This window comes from Echinops telfairi, unplaced genomic scaffold, assembly GCF_000313985.2.
Source record: "Echinops telfairi isolate 266 unplaced genomic scaffold, ASM31398v2 ScPeMD7_6;HRSCAF=24_0, whole genome shotgun sequence".
NCBI lineage: Eukaryota > Metazoa > Chordata > Mammalia > Afrosoricida > Tenrecidae > Echinops > Echinops telfairi.
This window is the reverse complement of record NW_022103902.1, coordinates 5,632,285-5,649,912: the sequence shown is the minus strand read 5'-3', so window position 1 is coordinate 5,649,912 and position 17,628 is coordinate 5,632,285. Positions and strand designations below refer to the sequence as shown.

The 17,628-nt window shown below is 41.3% G+C and overlaps 1 protein-coding gene across 2 annotated transcripts in view; it reads left to right on the top strand.

The window, feature by feature from the left end:
• Positions 1-17,628, top strand: part of CBLB (Cbl proto-oncogene B) — a 248,643-nt gene that overhangs the window by 166,361 nt on the left and 64,654 nt on the right. For both annotated transcript variants that reach the window (XM_045286202.1, XM_004706383.4), the window contains exon 10: positions 970-1,173. In XM_045286202.1, coding sequence (XP_045142137.1) covers positions 970-1,173 — 204 coding nt within the window. The remainder of the gene's footprint in view (positions 1-969; positions 1,174-17,628) is intronic.

Genomic DNA, 17,628 nt, shown 5'->3' with positions numbered 1-17,628 from the left:
AGTGTTTCCTTCGCTCATGCATAGGGTCACTATGAGTCAGAACCAACTTGGTGGCACCTAAGAACAGCAGGTGAAAGCATAATGCAGCACCAGGATTCCGGTGGGGAATGTCATATTTCTTTTGTCCTCAGAAGGCATGCATCTACAGGCTAATAAAGACAGCCTCGTCCTCTCTTCCCTGCTGGCTTTGAATTCTTAATGTAGTATGTTTTGAAAATGAATTTGAGAGCCTGAACAAAAGCTTAAGTAATTACAGTAAATGAATTTCTGGGCCCAAAGTATTTGCACATGTGGGACAAAACTTACTTTCTCATGTAGCATAAATGTTACAAATGCGCTGGCTGGTTGGCAGTCTATCTATCAGGCATACAATGACTTAATTCAAAGTTAAACTTTCTCATTTTTTCTTACTTTTTATAAATCTGGATTTTGATATACCTAGACAATGAAAACAATTATTTTGCTATAGTTCTCTGTCCAAGAAGTTTCCTCAAATGTATTTTGAAAAACATCGTTCTCATTGACGTTATGACTTTATGTATTAATATTTGCTGGAATGTTCTTTTTATAGACTGATTAATTAGCACTTTTTGATTAATGGGGCATAATTTTATTTCCAGTTTTATGAAGAACTCTGAACCTATAATTCATGAAACCCTGTTTGTAGGTGAACATTCACAAGAGTGAAGACTTAGGCTTTTTCTATGGCAAATCAATCTTTATCTTAGAGAATGATCTCTGTCTTGGGACACATGAAATGCAATTTATCATACATTTTGTTGGCTCTTTGTTCTGCTCTTACTGTCTTTAGAAGAGACCGTTCTTCTCTCTCACCCCTCCTCCCTACCTCACCCCCGGCGCCCCCCCCACACCCAATAACACTGTTTTACAGCTTTTACTATTGTAAAACAATGGCTTAGTAATGTTTGAATTGAAAGGCCATTCATAGCATTTTCCGTGTTTACCCAGGAATCAGATGGCCAGGGCTGCCCCTTCTGCCGCTGTGAAATAAAGGGAACCGAGCCCATAATCGTGGATCCCTTTGACCCAAGAGATGACGGCTCCAGGTGCTGCAGTATCATCGACCCCTTCGGCATGCCGATGCTGGATTTGGATGATGATGATGACCGAGAGGAGTCCCTGGTGATGAATCGACTGGCCAACGTCCGAAAGGTAAAACTAGAAACCGCCGTTGCAGTTAGCATTTTGTGTGGGCATTAAGAGCTGTTCTTGGGTTTGGGAAAGAAAGATTCGAGAATTAAAAGAAAGGTAAAATGTAAACGTTGACAGGCTGATGAAAATAATAGTTTTAAGAAAAGACTATTCAAAGTACACTCTCTTGGTTTTAAACTTCATAACGAGAGATGCTGCGATCTGCTGTATGACATAACACATTCTCTAAGATTGGTATTAGCTGTTCTGTGAAGGGAAATTTAATTATTAGAATTTGGAAATGATGCAGTTGGACTTAGGTTCTAAAGATGTCTCTGGTGGAGTGGTTTTCTTACTCGGAAACCAGCTTGTTTTTTGACTCTAAGAAGTCACACCGGTTGGCCTTTGTGGTGAATTGGCCATCGTTTAGGGTTTCTTCATTAATATTGTGAATCTATCAAACGGATGACCCTTTCAGTGAGAATGGTTATGCTCAGTTGACGTTTCTTTAACCACACCTACAGGCTACTAGTCAATGAATGAAAGTCATAAGAATGCCGCTTGATTCAGGAAATATAGTAGGCAAGAGACGTGGACTCCTGGCAACTAGACTATTCTCTTCAAATAGAATGATCCATAGAATTCAGAGTACAATGAGCTATTCTGTGCTTGCAAAAGCAAAGCAGTGGGAGTGGCATGAAAAGGTTTACCTTTTTTCAAGGTGCCCCTCCAACTGACTCTTGGTAGACGTGGCAAATCAGTCATGTTACTCATGCCTGCTGCGTTCAGACTTGGCCTACAAACCCTTTCAACACAGCCCTACAGACCCCACACTCCAAGTCATTGGGATTTGGCAGCAAGCAGAGATCCCTTTTCCATTTAGGTTGACTGATGATAGTTTCTCATGGCCTGAGATGTCATTCGGCCTCTGTATCTAAATAGAAGCGAAACACTTGCTGCAGAGAAAGGAGGAGGACGTTCTTTGGCTTGCTTTTTTTTATTGAAGGGATGACAGATTTAGGGTTTGGCCTCCTGTGTATGCTGTGCTCAGACATTCTTTTCACTGAAACCATTTTGGATATGGGTACATAGTAACACATTCAATATGGCTACCTTCCCCCCCCCCAAAAAAAAAACATTTTATTGGGAACTTTTATAGATATCATACCATTCCATAGTGCAATCGCATCAAGCAGTATTGTTCATTTGCTCCCACAATCAGTTTCAAAACATTTTCTTCCATTTTGAACTCCTTGATATCAGCTCCCCTTACTCCCCCTTCCCTTATCTCATCCCTCAGGAGCCCTCATGTGATTTGTTGTCTCTTTAGGTCCATCTGTCCTGGGTTTCGTATAACAAAACACAGAAAAACACACAGCCACAAGCGCTACCCACAATGACAAAATATATCAGAGATAAATCCCACTCTGAAAAACAAAAACAAAAGCCACAGAGCATTGAAAACCAGATCAGACCTAAAGTGTGTCTGAGAGGAAAACGAGTAACACAATTTTCACCGTTCAAGTCAGGTGTGTAACTTTGATCTCCTGTAGTCATCTCTCCAATATGCTCTGTGCGGTGATCACTTTATCCCCATTCCTCCATCGAGGACAGAGAGTCATCACCAGACTGCTTTCCTGTGTGGATCTCACAGGTGTGTCTTGGATTCCGCTGTCATCCATAGCCTTGTGTGAACCAGAATCGCACAGTGTAGGCTCTGAGTCTTTCCTTTGGCTTCAGATTATATGATTTGTAATCCTTCAGTCACTGATGTCGGTGTGCTTCTTTCATGTGGACTTAGTTAACATCTCAGTTAGATGGGTGCTTGTTTGAAAATAAGCCTTTAAGCCCCCAGGCCCTATTCTGTATGATAGCCAGGCACCATCTAATTTATTTACCACACTTTGCCATAGCACCCATCTCTTCTGTATTTCCTTTATGAGGGCACATATTAAGTAGAGCCATGTTGTATGAACTGCTTGTTCCTAAATTGGAGCTAAGACTTAGTGCAAACCCCAAACCCATTCCTAAAACTATGTTTTTATGTGCCTTGGGCTCCCCTTAGAGACATCCTTGTTAATTTGTGGTAGGGAATCTTATCAGTAATCACCCTGGAGCATAAGCCTCTTCCTTTAATAGTGTCATTGATTAGCCCCTGGTACTAATTTTTAAGATATTGTTGAGAGAGGGATATTGGACCAGTGTAGGCTAACTACATATCACAACATTACCCGGATTATTCCACTGTACAGAGTAAATCCTTACGTGGGTGGACGCTTTTTAGACAGACAATGAGAGTTGGTTGTCAGACAATATTCTCTGGCAATGTTAATCACATGTCTGTGGGAATAAGATGTATCAATAAAGTAAGTAGGGCATTGTTGTGCTAAGTGTGTGCTTGTCTGAATGTGACTCCTTTTGCACTTTGATCTTGGAAGGCTTTTGTCCTTGACCTCATTGGTGTTTCCTAAATTTCATAATTTAAGTCTGAGAAATTATACTTTATTCTACCTTTTAAATCCCATCTGCTACTTTTAGGTTTTGGTTATGAAGTATAGGGAGGAGAATAAAAACACTCTTATTCCTCCTTCCTTTAGGACTAAAATGATTTGTTTGTTTTGCACTTTTCTGCTTGAGGATAAAAAATAATTGTTCTATATGACGCTGCCAAAAGTTGCGGTCTACTTCTGTTTTCCATGAAAGACATGGAAGCTTGAGCCTTTGGTTTGTTTGTAGTGTTGACACTGATAATTGCAAGGGAATTAGTGATATAAAGTGAAGTGAAAAACCAGAATTTTTTCAGTTAAAATAGTGGTTGACCCTGATCTTTTCACCCCCACACAAAGTCATCCATACTTTGTTCTCCCTGGGACACGGCTGAGTTACCTGTCAGAGTCACTGCTAGACTTTACAATGATCATCTTGCATTTACCAGAGGGTGTGTGTGTTACACAGGGTTCTCTAGAGAGATAAAACCAGATTGCTGATAATTTTATATATATATTTATAAAGATAGATATGTATAACACAAGAAATGAACTGTTAAATTATAAACAGATAGATATATAACACAAGAAATGAACTGTTAAATTATATACAGATAGCTAGATATATCATACAAGAAACGAACAGTTAAATTATAAAGCAGTACAAATGGCTCAGTGCAACTCATTCCCGTGAGAGAGTTGTGAGACACCAACAGTCCTTCAAGTCTTGAGGGCCGCCCAGTAGTCCTCTGTAGAGAGAGCTAGACTATCCCAGCACAGGCAGCAAAACAGCAAGGCAGGTCACTAACTGTCAGTCCCCAGCTCAAGAGATGTAAATTTCATTCATGTGGTCTTAAAGGGACCTCAACTTACAGCGACACAGTCCACAGGCTAGGCGTCCCACAGGTAGTGTAGCCTGTAAATTGAGGCACAGAACAAGCAAGGCAGCCGCACACTGGTCCAATGATCAAAGAGCTAGAGACAAGAGCGAGAAACAAGGTGAGGCTCGCCGAGCCATTTATCTCTCCACCCTTCAATTAATCCCACTTGTGTTTATCAGCCAGGCTGGCACAATAAACTATCTCAGTGCATTAGTCCAGGTTGACTAGAGAAACAAATCCAGACACACTCATATATGTATATAAATAAGAGAGAACTTTATATCAAGAAGTAATTATGTATCAATAAACCATCCCAGTCCAGTCCATAAGTTTGATAATAGCCCATAAGTCCAATATGATTTCCTCTTCAGATTCATGCAGGATGTGTAATAATGCCGAATGCAGGAAGACCACAGGCTGGTGGGTGGAAAGTCCTGTGGGTCCAATGGCAGTGGACGCATCTCCAGGGCTCTGGCTTCCATTAGCGTGGCTCCTTGTGGCTTGTCAAGAGGAATGTGTAGCAGAGAGAGAGAGAGAGAGAGAGAGAGAGACAGAGAGAGAGAGACCAACCTGCCTCTTATAATGGTAGAATCAAGAGCAGTTCCCAGAATCTTCATGAGAAGGCCACGCCCCTAAGGAAGGATCTCTCAGGCTGTGACCTGATTTACAGGCTGGACTCCACCCCTTCATTCTTTGATCAAGTTGACGTGAAATTGTGTAACTACCACAGCGGGACACTAGACGTTTTGTTCTAGACATCACACTGTAGTGGCTTATTTAGCCATCAGAAAAATCAGTTCATAAATCTTTGGCAGCATCTGATGGTTTTTATACATTTTCCTATACATATTGATATTTGAGAAATTTAAACTTCATATTCCATATTCTTTGCCAGTATCACAATTGAAATGCATCAGTTTTCCTTATTCATTGTCCAACTTTCACATGCCTGTGAGGCCATTGAAAATGCCAGTGCGTGGGTCACTCACACCTCAGTCCACAAAATGACCTACTAGCTTTTCCACACTTTGAAAAGGTCTTTTGCAACAGATTTACCCAACGCAATGCATTGTTTGGTCTCTTGACTGTTGCTTCCATGAGCACTGATGGTGGGTCCAAGCAGGATGGGCTTCAGAACAACTTCAGTCTTTTCTCTGTTTATCACGATGTTACCTATTGGTCCAGAGGTGAGAATTTTGGTTTTCTCTACTTTCGTTTGTAATCCATACTGAAGGCTGTTAGCCTTGATCTTCATCAGCAAGGGCTTGCATCTTTCACGAAGCAAGGTTGTGGCATCTGGATATCATAGCCTGGTACCACATTCTTCTTCATATAATCCAGCAACTCTGATTATTTGATCAGCATAAAGATTAAATATGTATGGTGAGAGGATTGTGTTAGTCTGGGTAGACTAGAGAACAAATCCAGGGAAATGCTTATGTGATGCTGTACTGTACATAGGCTAGAAGCACAGCGACCGGGAATTGCCAGAAGTTCAGACTGAATTCGGAAGAGCACGTGGAATAAGGGATGTCTTTGCTGATGTCAGATTGATCTTAGATCAGAGCAGAGAATACCAGAAAGATGTTTACTTGTGTTTCATTGACGATGCAAAAGCATTCGACTATGTGCACATACTTTACTAGCCCTGTATAACCTTAAGAAGAATGGGAATTCCAGAATACTTCATTGTGCTCATGGGGAACTTGTACGTGGATCAAGAAACAGTTGTGCAAATGGGGGAATACTGCCTGGTTTCAAATCTGGAAAGGTGTGCTTCAGTGTTGTATCCTCTCACCATACTTGCTCAATCCATATGTTGAGCACATCATCAGAGAAGCTGGATTACATGAAGTACAGTGTGGTGTCAGGGTTAGAGCAAGGCTTAATAACAACCTGCGGTATACAGATGGCACAACATTTGCTTGGTGCAAATGAGGAGGACTTGCAGCAATTGCTGACAAAGATCAAGGATTATAGCCTTCTGTAAGGATTACAGCTCAATGTAACGAAGACCAAAATCCTCACAATTAGAACGGTAGATAATGGAGAAAAGGTTTAAGTTGTCAAGGATTTTATCATACTTAGATCTACAATCAATGCTTGTGGAAGCAGCAGTCAAGATCAAAAGACACACTGCATTAGGCCAATCTGCTGCACAATCATCTTTAGAGTATTAAAGAGCAAAGCTAGTACTTAGAGGACTAAAATACACCTGACTCAAGTCAAGGTATTTCTTCTCGATTGCATTATATGCGTGTGCAAGTTGGCCATGGAAGGAGGAAGACCGTAGAAGGACTGATGCATTTGAAATGTGGTGCTGGAGAAGAATATTGAGAGTGCCGTGGTCTGCTGAAAGGACACATCAATCTGTACTGGAAGAAGCAAAGATGGAAAGACTGCCGCTTACATACTTTTGACCGATGGTCAGAAGAGACCAACCAGTCCCTGGAGAAGGACATCATGTTTTGGTAAAGTGGAGGAGCAGCAAAAAAGAGGAAAGCTCTCAACGAGATGAATTGATACATTAGCTGCGCCCGTGAGCTCAGGCTTGGGCACAGTTGTGAGGATGAATGGAACAGGACTGGGTACTGGTTTCCTTCTCTTGTCCAGAGGGTCACTATAGGTCAGAGCCAACGTAATTGCACTTAATAACAGCAGTGGCTTTCCAGTGGACAGCTCCTCAGAAATGGACAACCTGTTCCTTCTTCGCCGTCTGTTCATAGTCTGGAAGCTCCACTGAAACTTCACTGTGGGTGACCCTGCTGGCATTTGATATAGCAGGGATGGAGCTTCCAGCCTCACAGCAACACACAAGCCACAACTGCATGAAAAAAGCCTGAGAAGTAAGTGGTGGTAGGCATTAGTTGTTATTAATGATATTTTCATAAATAGTGTTTAAATTTTCTGAAATCCTGCTCTACTTTTAAGAATTAAACATTAATAATTTAGGGATATCTTTTAAAGTTTTCCTTACAGATATTATGACTTATCTTTCTTACAGGAAGAATTAGAAATTAAAACTACATTGAATTGGCAAGTATTTGATCCTATTTCCTTAAAATATTGATTACACGACTGTGTTAACATCATGTACGATTAACCCATATTTCAAATTCAGGGAGAATTCCAAGATGCCAATATGCCAGTGCTAAAGTACAATTTTAAGGATTAAATACTTTACATAAGCTTACAATGTCCAAACTGAAATGATTAAATATTCTCTAAGGTCAGGTGAAAAATTACAATAACCAAATCATAATTGCTTGTTGTTCAAACAGCTTTACCTAGTATCTTGAGAGTAATAATGAGTTTCACATGAGGGTATTTTTCAGTGAGTGAAGTTTATTCCTTTAATTCCTAGACTGTTCTTATAATTGATCCATTATTATGGTAATATTTCAGAATTATACCTCAAGTCTTCCCTGCTTTCTCAAAATTGGCTACACAGCTGAGTGAACCAAAGGGTGCAAGGAGCAGGACTCAGAGCCAGTTCATTCCTGTTTGACCCCTGCTGAGACTTGCCTTTGCATCCCTTTCAATACAGTGAATCACAACCTGCATTTTAACAAAACTCAGAAACGCTAGACTCTCTGCCATTGATTCCATTCTGATTCATACAGATCTCATGGAGTCCATAGAACTGCCTCTTGCTTTCTGAGTGTAATTCTCTGGGAGAATAGAAAGCCTCTTCTCTCTCCTCTGGTGTAGCTGGTGGTTTTGAACTGCAAACAAAAAGGTTAGCAGCCCGACAAGACCCCAGGATACCTCACATCACCTGGGGATCTTGTTAAAATGTAGGTACTGGTTTTGTGTATTGGGGTTGAAAGCCAGATTTTTAACAGGGGGTTGTGCCAGAATGAACTGGTTTAGTTCAATGTAGGTGCCTTGATTTTCTTCCTACATGTTAAGGGACAACAGATTTTTTTCCCCTCTCTGTGAGAGGATTTTTCATTTTGATTCTGGTTTCTCCCTAAGTTTTTATTTTTTTAATCATTTCTTTGGGGGCTCTTACAGCTCTTATCACAATCTATCCATCCATCCATTGTGTCAAGCACATTTGTTCCTATCATCATTTTCAAAACATTTTCTTTCTACTTGAGCCCATGGTAGCAGCCCCTTTCCCCTCCCTCCCTCCCTCCCTCCCACCTTCCCTCCCTCCCTCATAAACCCTTGGGTTCTTTTTGTCCGTCATTGTGATCAGTACACCTCTTCCCCTACTGGTATAGCTACTGTCATTATTGGTCCCAGGGATTTATCTGTCCTGGAAACCCTGTGCAGTGAACTCTTCTCTGTACCAGGTACCTGTACTGGTCTAGCCGGATTTGTATGGTAGAATTGGGGTCATGATAGTGGTGGGGGAGGGGAAGCATTAAAGAACTAGAGCAGTGGTTCTCAACCTGCCTCGACCTTTTAATACAGTTCCTCATGTTGTGGTGACCCCCAACCATAAAATTATTTTCGTTGCTACTTCATAACTGTCATTTTGCTACTGTTGTGAATCATCGGACGACCCCTGTGAAAGGGCCGTTTGACCCCCAAAGGGTTCACGACCCACAGGTTAAGAACCGCTGCACTAGAGGAAAGTTGTATGTTTGAACGGTGGTCTCTCACTGCATTTACTAATTGAAGCTTCTGAAAATGTGACCGTGGATGAGCATGTCATGAGTGTATTGCTGTACAGACCCTTCCTCAGAAAGCCTTTAGTTTATTATCTAAAAGGGTGCAGTAATACAGATTCTTCAAAACAGGTCACGTAACAATCACTGACACTTACACTGTGAACTACATATGCATATGTGAGTTTTGGGTTTTACCTTCTGGAATGTATACTGTATAGACTATTACGTTAAATATTTTGGATTTTGTTATCTCTGCAAATTAGTCTGAACAAACGAAGAAGCAGAATAGTTTTCCACAAGGAAATCGCCTTTGAAATACTATACTTTCTGTGAGACTAAAGTTTTGTCCCTCATTAATTTTTATGCAATGGTAGATAAACATTGACTTTCTAAGAGTCCTTCATCACCCTGTTGTAGTCCTGGTATCTACCTTGTTCAGGTATAACAAGTCATTAAGTAACAGTCTTGTTAGAAGTATTATAAAATTGACTGATGATTTCTGGGATTGTCAGAATTCTTATCTCATGAGTAATTGGAGAGGCCTTTCTCTTGTCCTATTTTTATAAAAGTCTGGCTGGATCTGCTGCAGTTTCCTATCAAATGTATTTCCATTTCCATAATAACGAATCTTATTAAAGTGCTTATGAAATCACTCTTTAAAGGTTCAGAAGAAGGGAGCAGTGACTGAACTGTCATGCACCCCGATTGCTCTTTGGTAATTGCAGAGTGTGCGAAGAAAGGCCTTTGACGACTTTGCTTCCTGGACTCTTTCTGCCAGGATTACCTGCTAAAGCTACAAATGTGAATTTCTGTATTCAGTGTGGTGAGCATAACCATCCCATTCTGAGTACGAACGATGTCTGTAAATTTTGTTAGAGAAATAAAGAATAGCATTTATTTCATGAAGCAAAGGGCTGGGGGTGGGGGTGGTATATAGACATAAAAAATCAAGTGCAGTTTTTAAATTCCTGGAGCTCCAGGACTCTAGTTTGTAAAAGATGTACTCATTAGGTACCAGTATTAAAGAAGTTAAGAGAAACTGCTAGACAAATATGCTGGTGTGTGGTAATCATCTAGGCAGGAATCAAAGCAGGCCCAGCCTTTGTCCTTAGAAAGGTGCTAAAACAGGAAAGGAACTTTATTCTAGCTCTGAAAGCAAGCGTAATGTAGGGGAAAAGTGAGGCTTACCCACAATCAGGACAAAGGAATGGAATTCCACTCACCAGCTGCCCTACAGCTTGAGAGGTGGCCCTGTTCTTCCCCTCTCACGTGGCTGCTTGGACCTCGGTGATTGGGACATTGATTGTACAGTAAACCTAGTAGAGTTCATTCTGTCTCTGTGTATTGCCTCCTGTACAATCTTGTTAATTTTCTCATAGATTTTCAAATTCTTTCGAACCCTAAATAGTAGACAGGTCCAAGGAAAGAAATGTGAAAGAAAATAATCTATTTGTGCAAGTGGCAAAAAGGACATCTTTTTAAAAGATTATTTTAAGAAGCCCTTAACCTTTTCTTAGTTGTTCTGTGTTCTCATTCTACATTTTCATTTACTGTTTATTTTTTCTGCATTCAAGTTACAAACAGAGCAAGTAGGAAAAAGAAAAATATGTACTAAAGTAAAATCTAGATGTTTTGACTATTGGAAACTGTCAGTGTTCATTACAGCAAATAATCCAAGAGACATTTCTATTTGATGTTTTGCTGACTTATAAGGTTTTTTGTTTAATTATTTCTTTAGACATTTTTGTTCATTGCTATTACTTCATTTAGGCCTGATGATGAACAGAGGAACTATCTCAGCCAAAGGAAAATGTATTTACTTGGTTAAAGATTTTTCTGGTAGTGCAGGTAACCAAGGCTTGATAAGACCTTTAGTGACGTTGTAATAAATTGCATGTTTCCTTTCAATATCAAAATAGTCAACGTTCTCTAAGCATGTCATCTACATAAAATTCAAATGTTTTATAGCAACATTTATTTTGTCATATTTACTTATAGTAAATCACATAATGTCTTGATGAAGTGGATTAACTTTATTCTGTACAGGTACATTAAAGTCTATGTTGATGGTTAACCACTATTGAAATTCATACTTTCCCTATATCAAAGAAGTATTTTCCTGCTTTAACCATAGTATCCATCCTTCTTATCTTCTTAATAATTCCTAAATTTTAACCCAGGATGTGGTATATCTATCTATGGACCAAGACTGTATTAGTATACAGAATAGAATTGATCTTAAAAGCAGTGATCGTTAGGAGGACTGGACTAATTAGTGGGATGACTAAGGTATGGTGTATATTGGTAGAGGAGGAGCCTGGTTGGCTGTAGTCCACAAGGCCTGCCCTTTGGAACCACCAGCTGCTCTTCGGGAGAAAGATGAGGCTTTCTACGCCCAAAAGAATTACGGTCTTGAGAATTCGCAGGGGCAGTTCTACCCTGCCTCACATGGTTGCCATGAGTCAGAATTGACTCAAGGCAGTGAGATGTGTTGTTAGAATTTCAACCTGACCCATATACTTGGTTCCAGGTTTATTGTGGTTGACGGACTGGCTGGGTTTTCTTGTTTCGTTTTTCTTTTTCTTGCAAGAACTTTCTGGCCCAGATTCAGGATTAGGGAAAAGTACTGCCTTGGATGACTGTGGGTGTTGTTAAAAACCCTCAAGTCCCTCCCAACTCATAGCAACCCTATGTACAACTGACAAAACCGCACAGGGTCCTGCCGCATCTCACTGTTGTTTGTATCTTTTAGTTCATCGTTGCAGCCACAGTGTCAGTCCGTTTCCTTTAGTTTTTCTGTTTTAGTTTATCTTTTACTTCACTAACATGATCTCCTGCCAACCCCCCAAGTTCTAGACCCTCCTGATACCTTTCCAAAGTATGCAAAATGATTTCTCTGCATTCTCGTTTCTAAAGAACATTCTGGGTGTACTTCTTCAATAGAGGTGTTTGTTTGTTCCAAATGTGATTATAGCCATGGGCATGGAGTCCAGAATTACTATACATCACATAGGGATTTATGGCTGTAAGGCCCATATTAATTAACTATCATCACTCAAGAGGCATGACTGACCCTTGCCTCATAGGAATTGGCCCTGGACTGATGTGCGGTTTGGCACTGCTTGTCCCTTGTGTAATTACCAAAAACCAAACAAACTCACTGCCATTGATTCGATGCCAACTCATAGCGACCGTGTGGGACAAGGCAGAACTGCTCCTGTGAGTCCCCAAGACTGTAACTGCTTCCAGGAGTAGAAAGCCCCATTTCTCCCCCGGTGCGGCTGGCGGATCCTTCTGACCTTGCGGTTTGCAGCCCAACCCATAACCACTACCTCAGTTGGGCTCCTCCTGTGTAATTAGAAGTGGTCACGTGTACCCCATGTCTTTTTATACCAGGATCTTGATCTTTAGATGTTCCATTTCCTTTGTGACAACCTTCCCTTTTCGTAAATTCGTCACTTTGTACTCTCCAAGTTGTTTTTATTACGGGATGCCGGCAGCTCTGTTTCTTCCCGTTGGAGTAGTGCCCCATCAGCAGCCGAAGGTCCCCGAGCTTCGCTCCATCCGTCTCATCCCGGCTGACTCTGCTTTGCTGGGTCAGCCTTCCCAGCCGTATGTTGAGTTTCTTCCAACCTGGAGGTCTCTTCTTCTGGCGCTACTTCGGACAATGTTCTATTCGTAAGATTTTCAGCATTCATGACGACTCCGAATTGGAATACGTATTTCTTCTTTCTAGTCTCTCTTAGTCTGTGAGCTCCACCTAAACCAGTTGGCCCTGGGTAACCCCATTGGTATTGAAAAACTAGTAGCATAGCTTCCAGCTGTTAGCCTAGGCTCCAGCAACACAAGAGCCACCACGACAAGAAACTGAGAAATGAGAGGTGACCAGTGTAATGTACCGTGATTTCAAATGAGTTAATTAGGATCTCTTAGACTGGGGACCGTGTGGGAGGCTCAGAAGGAGCCAACAAGGAAACCCCAGCCGTTCCACCCACATTCCGCTCTTGTGGCAGGATGTTTGTCAGTCTTGTGTATCTTTGGCCTCGGAAGTTTTCTCTATCCTCTGGTCTCTCAAAGTGACCTTAAAATTTTTTCACCTACTAAAACTGTTTATAATTGCTCATAGTATTTGGACTTTATTAGCAATGCACATTAATGCAGAGGTCCAATAACATAATTGCAGAATTCCTCCCCTCCCCCCAGACATGACAAACTGTTCAGCAAAGAATGCATCTATTCAAATGGCATTGTTATTTAATCTGTTACATGAGAAGTTTACTGTGATTTAAAGGAACTCAAAGAGAATGAGTAAGTGTGGTGAATTTAGTCTATTTAATCAATAGAAATAAAATGATTTTATCCCTTCACATACCAGTATACCTTTCATAAAATTCTTCTTACTCAACCCACTTTCACATATCGTAATGCTTCAAAATGAATTAGTTCTTCAGAAGGACAGTACCTAATCACCCTTGAGAACACAATATGAATTGTGCTAATAAGCAAGGTCTGCTTCCAATTACATTCGAAATTCTGCACAGAGACTGCTTGTCTGGAAGTATCTAGAAGTTCAAGGTTATTGCTGCATCACACATTTATTTGGATGTCTGCCCTGGGATTTTCCGTGCAGTCTTTTCGCATCTTAACAATCCTTTGACCCATTCAAATCAAATATATCTGAGTATTTGAAAATATTAGGAATTTCAGGAATACTTACATAGTGTGGCTACGAATGAAAAGCACTTGAAGAGACTTGGGTTTTCTTTTGCAGTCTTAGTAGCTGTGGAAGGCCGGCACAGGTTTCTTTGTAAGGAACCACATGAAATGTTACACGTTCTTGGCATGCATGGGAAAAGATTCAGCAGAGCTTCCAGGCTAAGGACCGACAATGAAGCAGGAATAGGTTGTCTATGTCAGAGGAATTAGCCACTGAAAATCTTGGGGGTAGCATGGAAACATTGTCAGTTACTGAAAGCCTCCTGAACAGAAGCAGAACCGTCATCAGAGAGAGCGTTGGAAGGGGAGTCCTCGTCAGAAGGCATTCAAAAGAGGATGGAGGAAGAGCTTCCTCATCAAAGGTAGAGTTGGCCATGATGAAGGTAGAGTAAAGCCCTCACGACCACCCCTTACTGAAGGGCACCGCTCAGAATAGGCAGAAACCGCTGCAGAGAGCACTCAGACGTAGAGCAACAGCGAGGATGGCTCAGGACTGAGCAGTGTTTCCTTCTGTCACGCAGACGGTTGCTCTGGGTTGGAACTGACTTGGCAGCATCTAACATCTACACAGAAGTCGATTGGGCTAGAACTACGGCTTTGCTTTGTGGTTCTTCTTTGTAAAGAACCGTCAATAAAATATCAACAAAGCAGTTGTATCAGACACCAGTTTTGCCAGTTCAAAGAGAATGTACTTTCTCCTAATGGTAATTGTGGAAACGTAGATGTTCTCTGATACCCCCTTGCTTGCAATGTGATGATTCTGCAGCGTTTACAGACGTATGTCAGGAATTTTCTGTACCTTCTGTGCCACTTTTTGGCTAGAATTTATGCCATATGGTTCACATTTGTGATCATGTCAGGCCCCATGCTTTTCTGGATAGGATTGTTGTTGGGTTTTTTTTGATTGTTGTTGTTTTTAAGAATCACTGATTGGCATTAAAATCTGTTTAGATTATAGAATTTTTATCCTTCAAATTTGCAATAATTTTTTTGCAAAAAAAACCACATACCACTTTATCAGAAGTTAGGAGCTAGGAAGAAGAATCACGGAATTTGTAAAAAGGAAAAAAAATAAAGCCCAAATTCACTGCTGTCAACTTGATTCTGACTCATTACCCTGTAGACAGAGTTGAGCAGCCCACAGTTTCCACGCTTGTGCATCTTTGTAAGAGAAACCTGCCCCAACTTTGGCCTGTGGAACAGCGTGTGTGAGGCCCGGACACGTTGATGAACAGCACACCCTCAGACCACTGTGCTTCCTAGCTTAGGGCTTCTGCACTAAAAAAGCTTAAGTTCTTGAAGCGCCCCTGTTAAATGGCACCTCTTTTTATTGACCTGTTTCCTTTCACACCAATTGGAAAAGTCAGACTTTGATTAGTATTATCTACCTTAAATATGTTGTGGTGAAATAACATCAGAACAGGGGTCTAATTTAAGGATTTCCTTTCCATGTGAAAGTTTAACAAAACATATTTGAGTTTAAGTCTGTGTGTTTTAGTACATTAAAAGTATCTTTTAACTTCTCTGATATATTGGTTTATGGGAAAATTGGTAATATAGTTGTTTTATAGTCCACGTAGAAGAAAGATATCTCTAAGTTTTGAATTATGATAAAAGCCTTAAGAAAATTCTGTCTAATTGTAGTAATGATTTCTTATAGAAGAAATAATACTAAACTTGTCCCAAGGAGTTGGAGATTAGAGATGTCCCAAATACCCAACTCTTCCAAGATATGCTATTCTCCATCCCCACCCCGCACCCCTCACCCCCACCCCCCGACTCCTTCCTCCTGTGCACTCCCTCACCTTCCTGGCTTCTCCAGTTCACTGCGTTGTCTCACAGAAATTCATGAACCGTGTAGGCAGTGTGTCCCTGGGTGGTGGGGACTGCTTAGTCCCAAATTTGAAGGTCAGGCAGAGATGAGCCCAGCGCAAGGCCCATAGCCAGAAACCCAAAATGTCCAAAAACCACAGTATGTCTTCTTGGTTCTACCAGAGCTCAGTCAAGAAATGGAAGTCTGGCTCTCCAGGTGATGTGACAGGTACTAGAACTGCCCCTCATCCCAGGAGAACAAAGGACAGTGTCTGAAATCACACCCTCTGCGAGGGTCAGGCCTTACTCCCAGCCAAGTCCTGTGCATTCGTGCAGTGGAGAATGCCCTCCAAACTGGGACTGTACGCACAAGCATGTGGAGTCCGGAACTATGATGCACCACATAGGCATGACGGCTAGGGGGCCAGCGTAATTGAGTGTCCCACAATAACACATCGTCCACACTGTGTTGTGGTTATTTGAGGAGAGCTTCCTGGTTTTCTTATAAAATACATACAGGTTTCTTAGTGGGTAGACGCAGTGGTCTTAAAAAAACAGCTTTCTTTTTTTCTTTCCCTGAATACAGAATCAATTGGCTTTCCATTTAACAACACATCTTGTTTCACGTCCCTGATTGCAATTCTCACAGGTTAAAACCACGCTTCCCACTTCCTGTGTGTGTATGCCATTTCCGTTCCTCCTTTCCTTTGACTTCCTGTCTTCTGAGCTTTGTCTCTGGGCCGATACTGCCATGTTTATCTATATGATTGATTATACTAAGGCGTTCTTAATTACCTGGGGTTCCTGTTCGCCTTATAAACCTGTCAGTGGTTTGGCTGCAAGTCACACAGTGACCATGATGAGTTTGGTTCCAAGCCTAAACCATGTCCAAGGACGGTATGCTTCAGGCTTGCGAAGGCATTACTGTTCCTGGTCTTTTCTATTACTTTGAAAAGTATCTATTATATGCTTTTGTTCCACATCCCCCCTCCCCCCACTATGAGTCAGAATTGACTCAATGGCAGTGAGTTCGAGTTTTTGTTTTATTTTGAGTTTCTTTTTAGGATCTCTTATTATGTGATCCATTTCAGAGGCGGCGGCAGTGGTAGCCAGGCATCTTGTTCTGGTGTTAGGATCGTGGAGGACAAGGTCCGTGTGGTCCACTGGTTCCTGCAGTAAACAGTATTTGGGTGCATAGTTGACCTCCTCTGACTTCCCCATTGCTGCGAGACAGGGGTCAGACAAGCCTCCACCATCCATCTTTCTGACACCAACTTCTGTATCTGTGCTGGGGTAGAGCGTTTGTTTTGGTGGGCACACAGTCTTCATGGTTCAGGGGGCTTATTAGGGAATATGCTACCACAAGTCAGGACCAGCAAACAGTATGGTTACAGTCATTGGTTGCTTTGCCGTGGCCAAATCTCTCCCCGGTTCTCAGTCTCTCAGCTGCGTGAGCTGTGAGCCTTTGTCGGCGTGGGCTAGGAAGCCCACTTGTAGCTCCCTCTCAGTTCCAGTTCTTGGGCCAGATGAGAAGGTACTCCATGATCTCAATTGCAACTCACCCCAGTTGCTACTCGATAAAGTCCCATGAGGCAAAGTGCCTTTGTGAACTTTAATGTCCATGGATCTTGATGTGCCCTGAAACTATGATTCTGAGCCCCCAGACCCTGTGCCTAATTATTGCTCTCAAAAAGCTTCCCTATTGAGAATGATGTACAAAGGCACTTTACACAAGTGATGTGTGTATGGATTGCAATAACAGTTGTATGAGCCCCTAATAAAATGTTTAAAAAACAAAACAAAAAAAAAAAGCTTCCATAACTGTACCCCCTATATGCTCTACTATATTCCTGGATATATTTATAGCAAATTTGATTATGTTGAAAAATAGTCTACCAAATCCACACCTGATGGGACTTCACAAAGTTCATGGAAATAATGTAACTCTATTCTTCCACA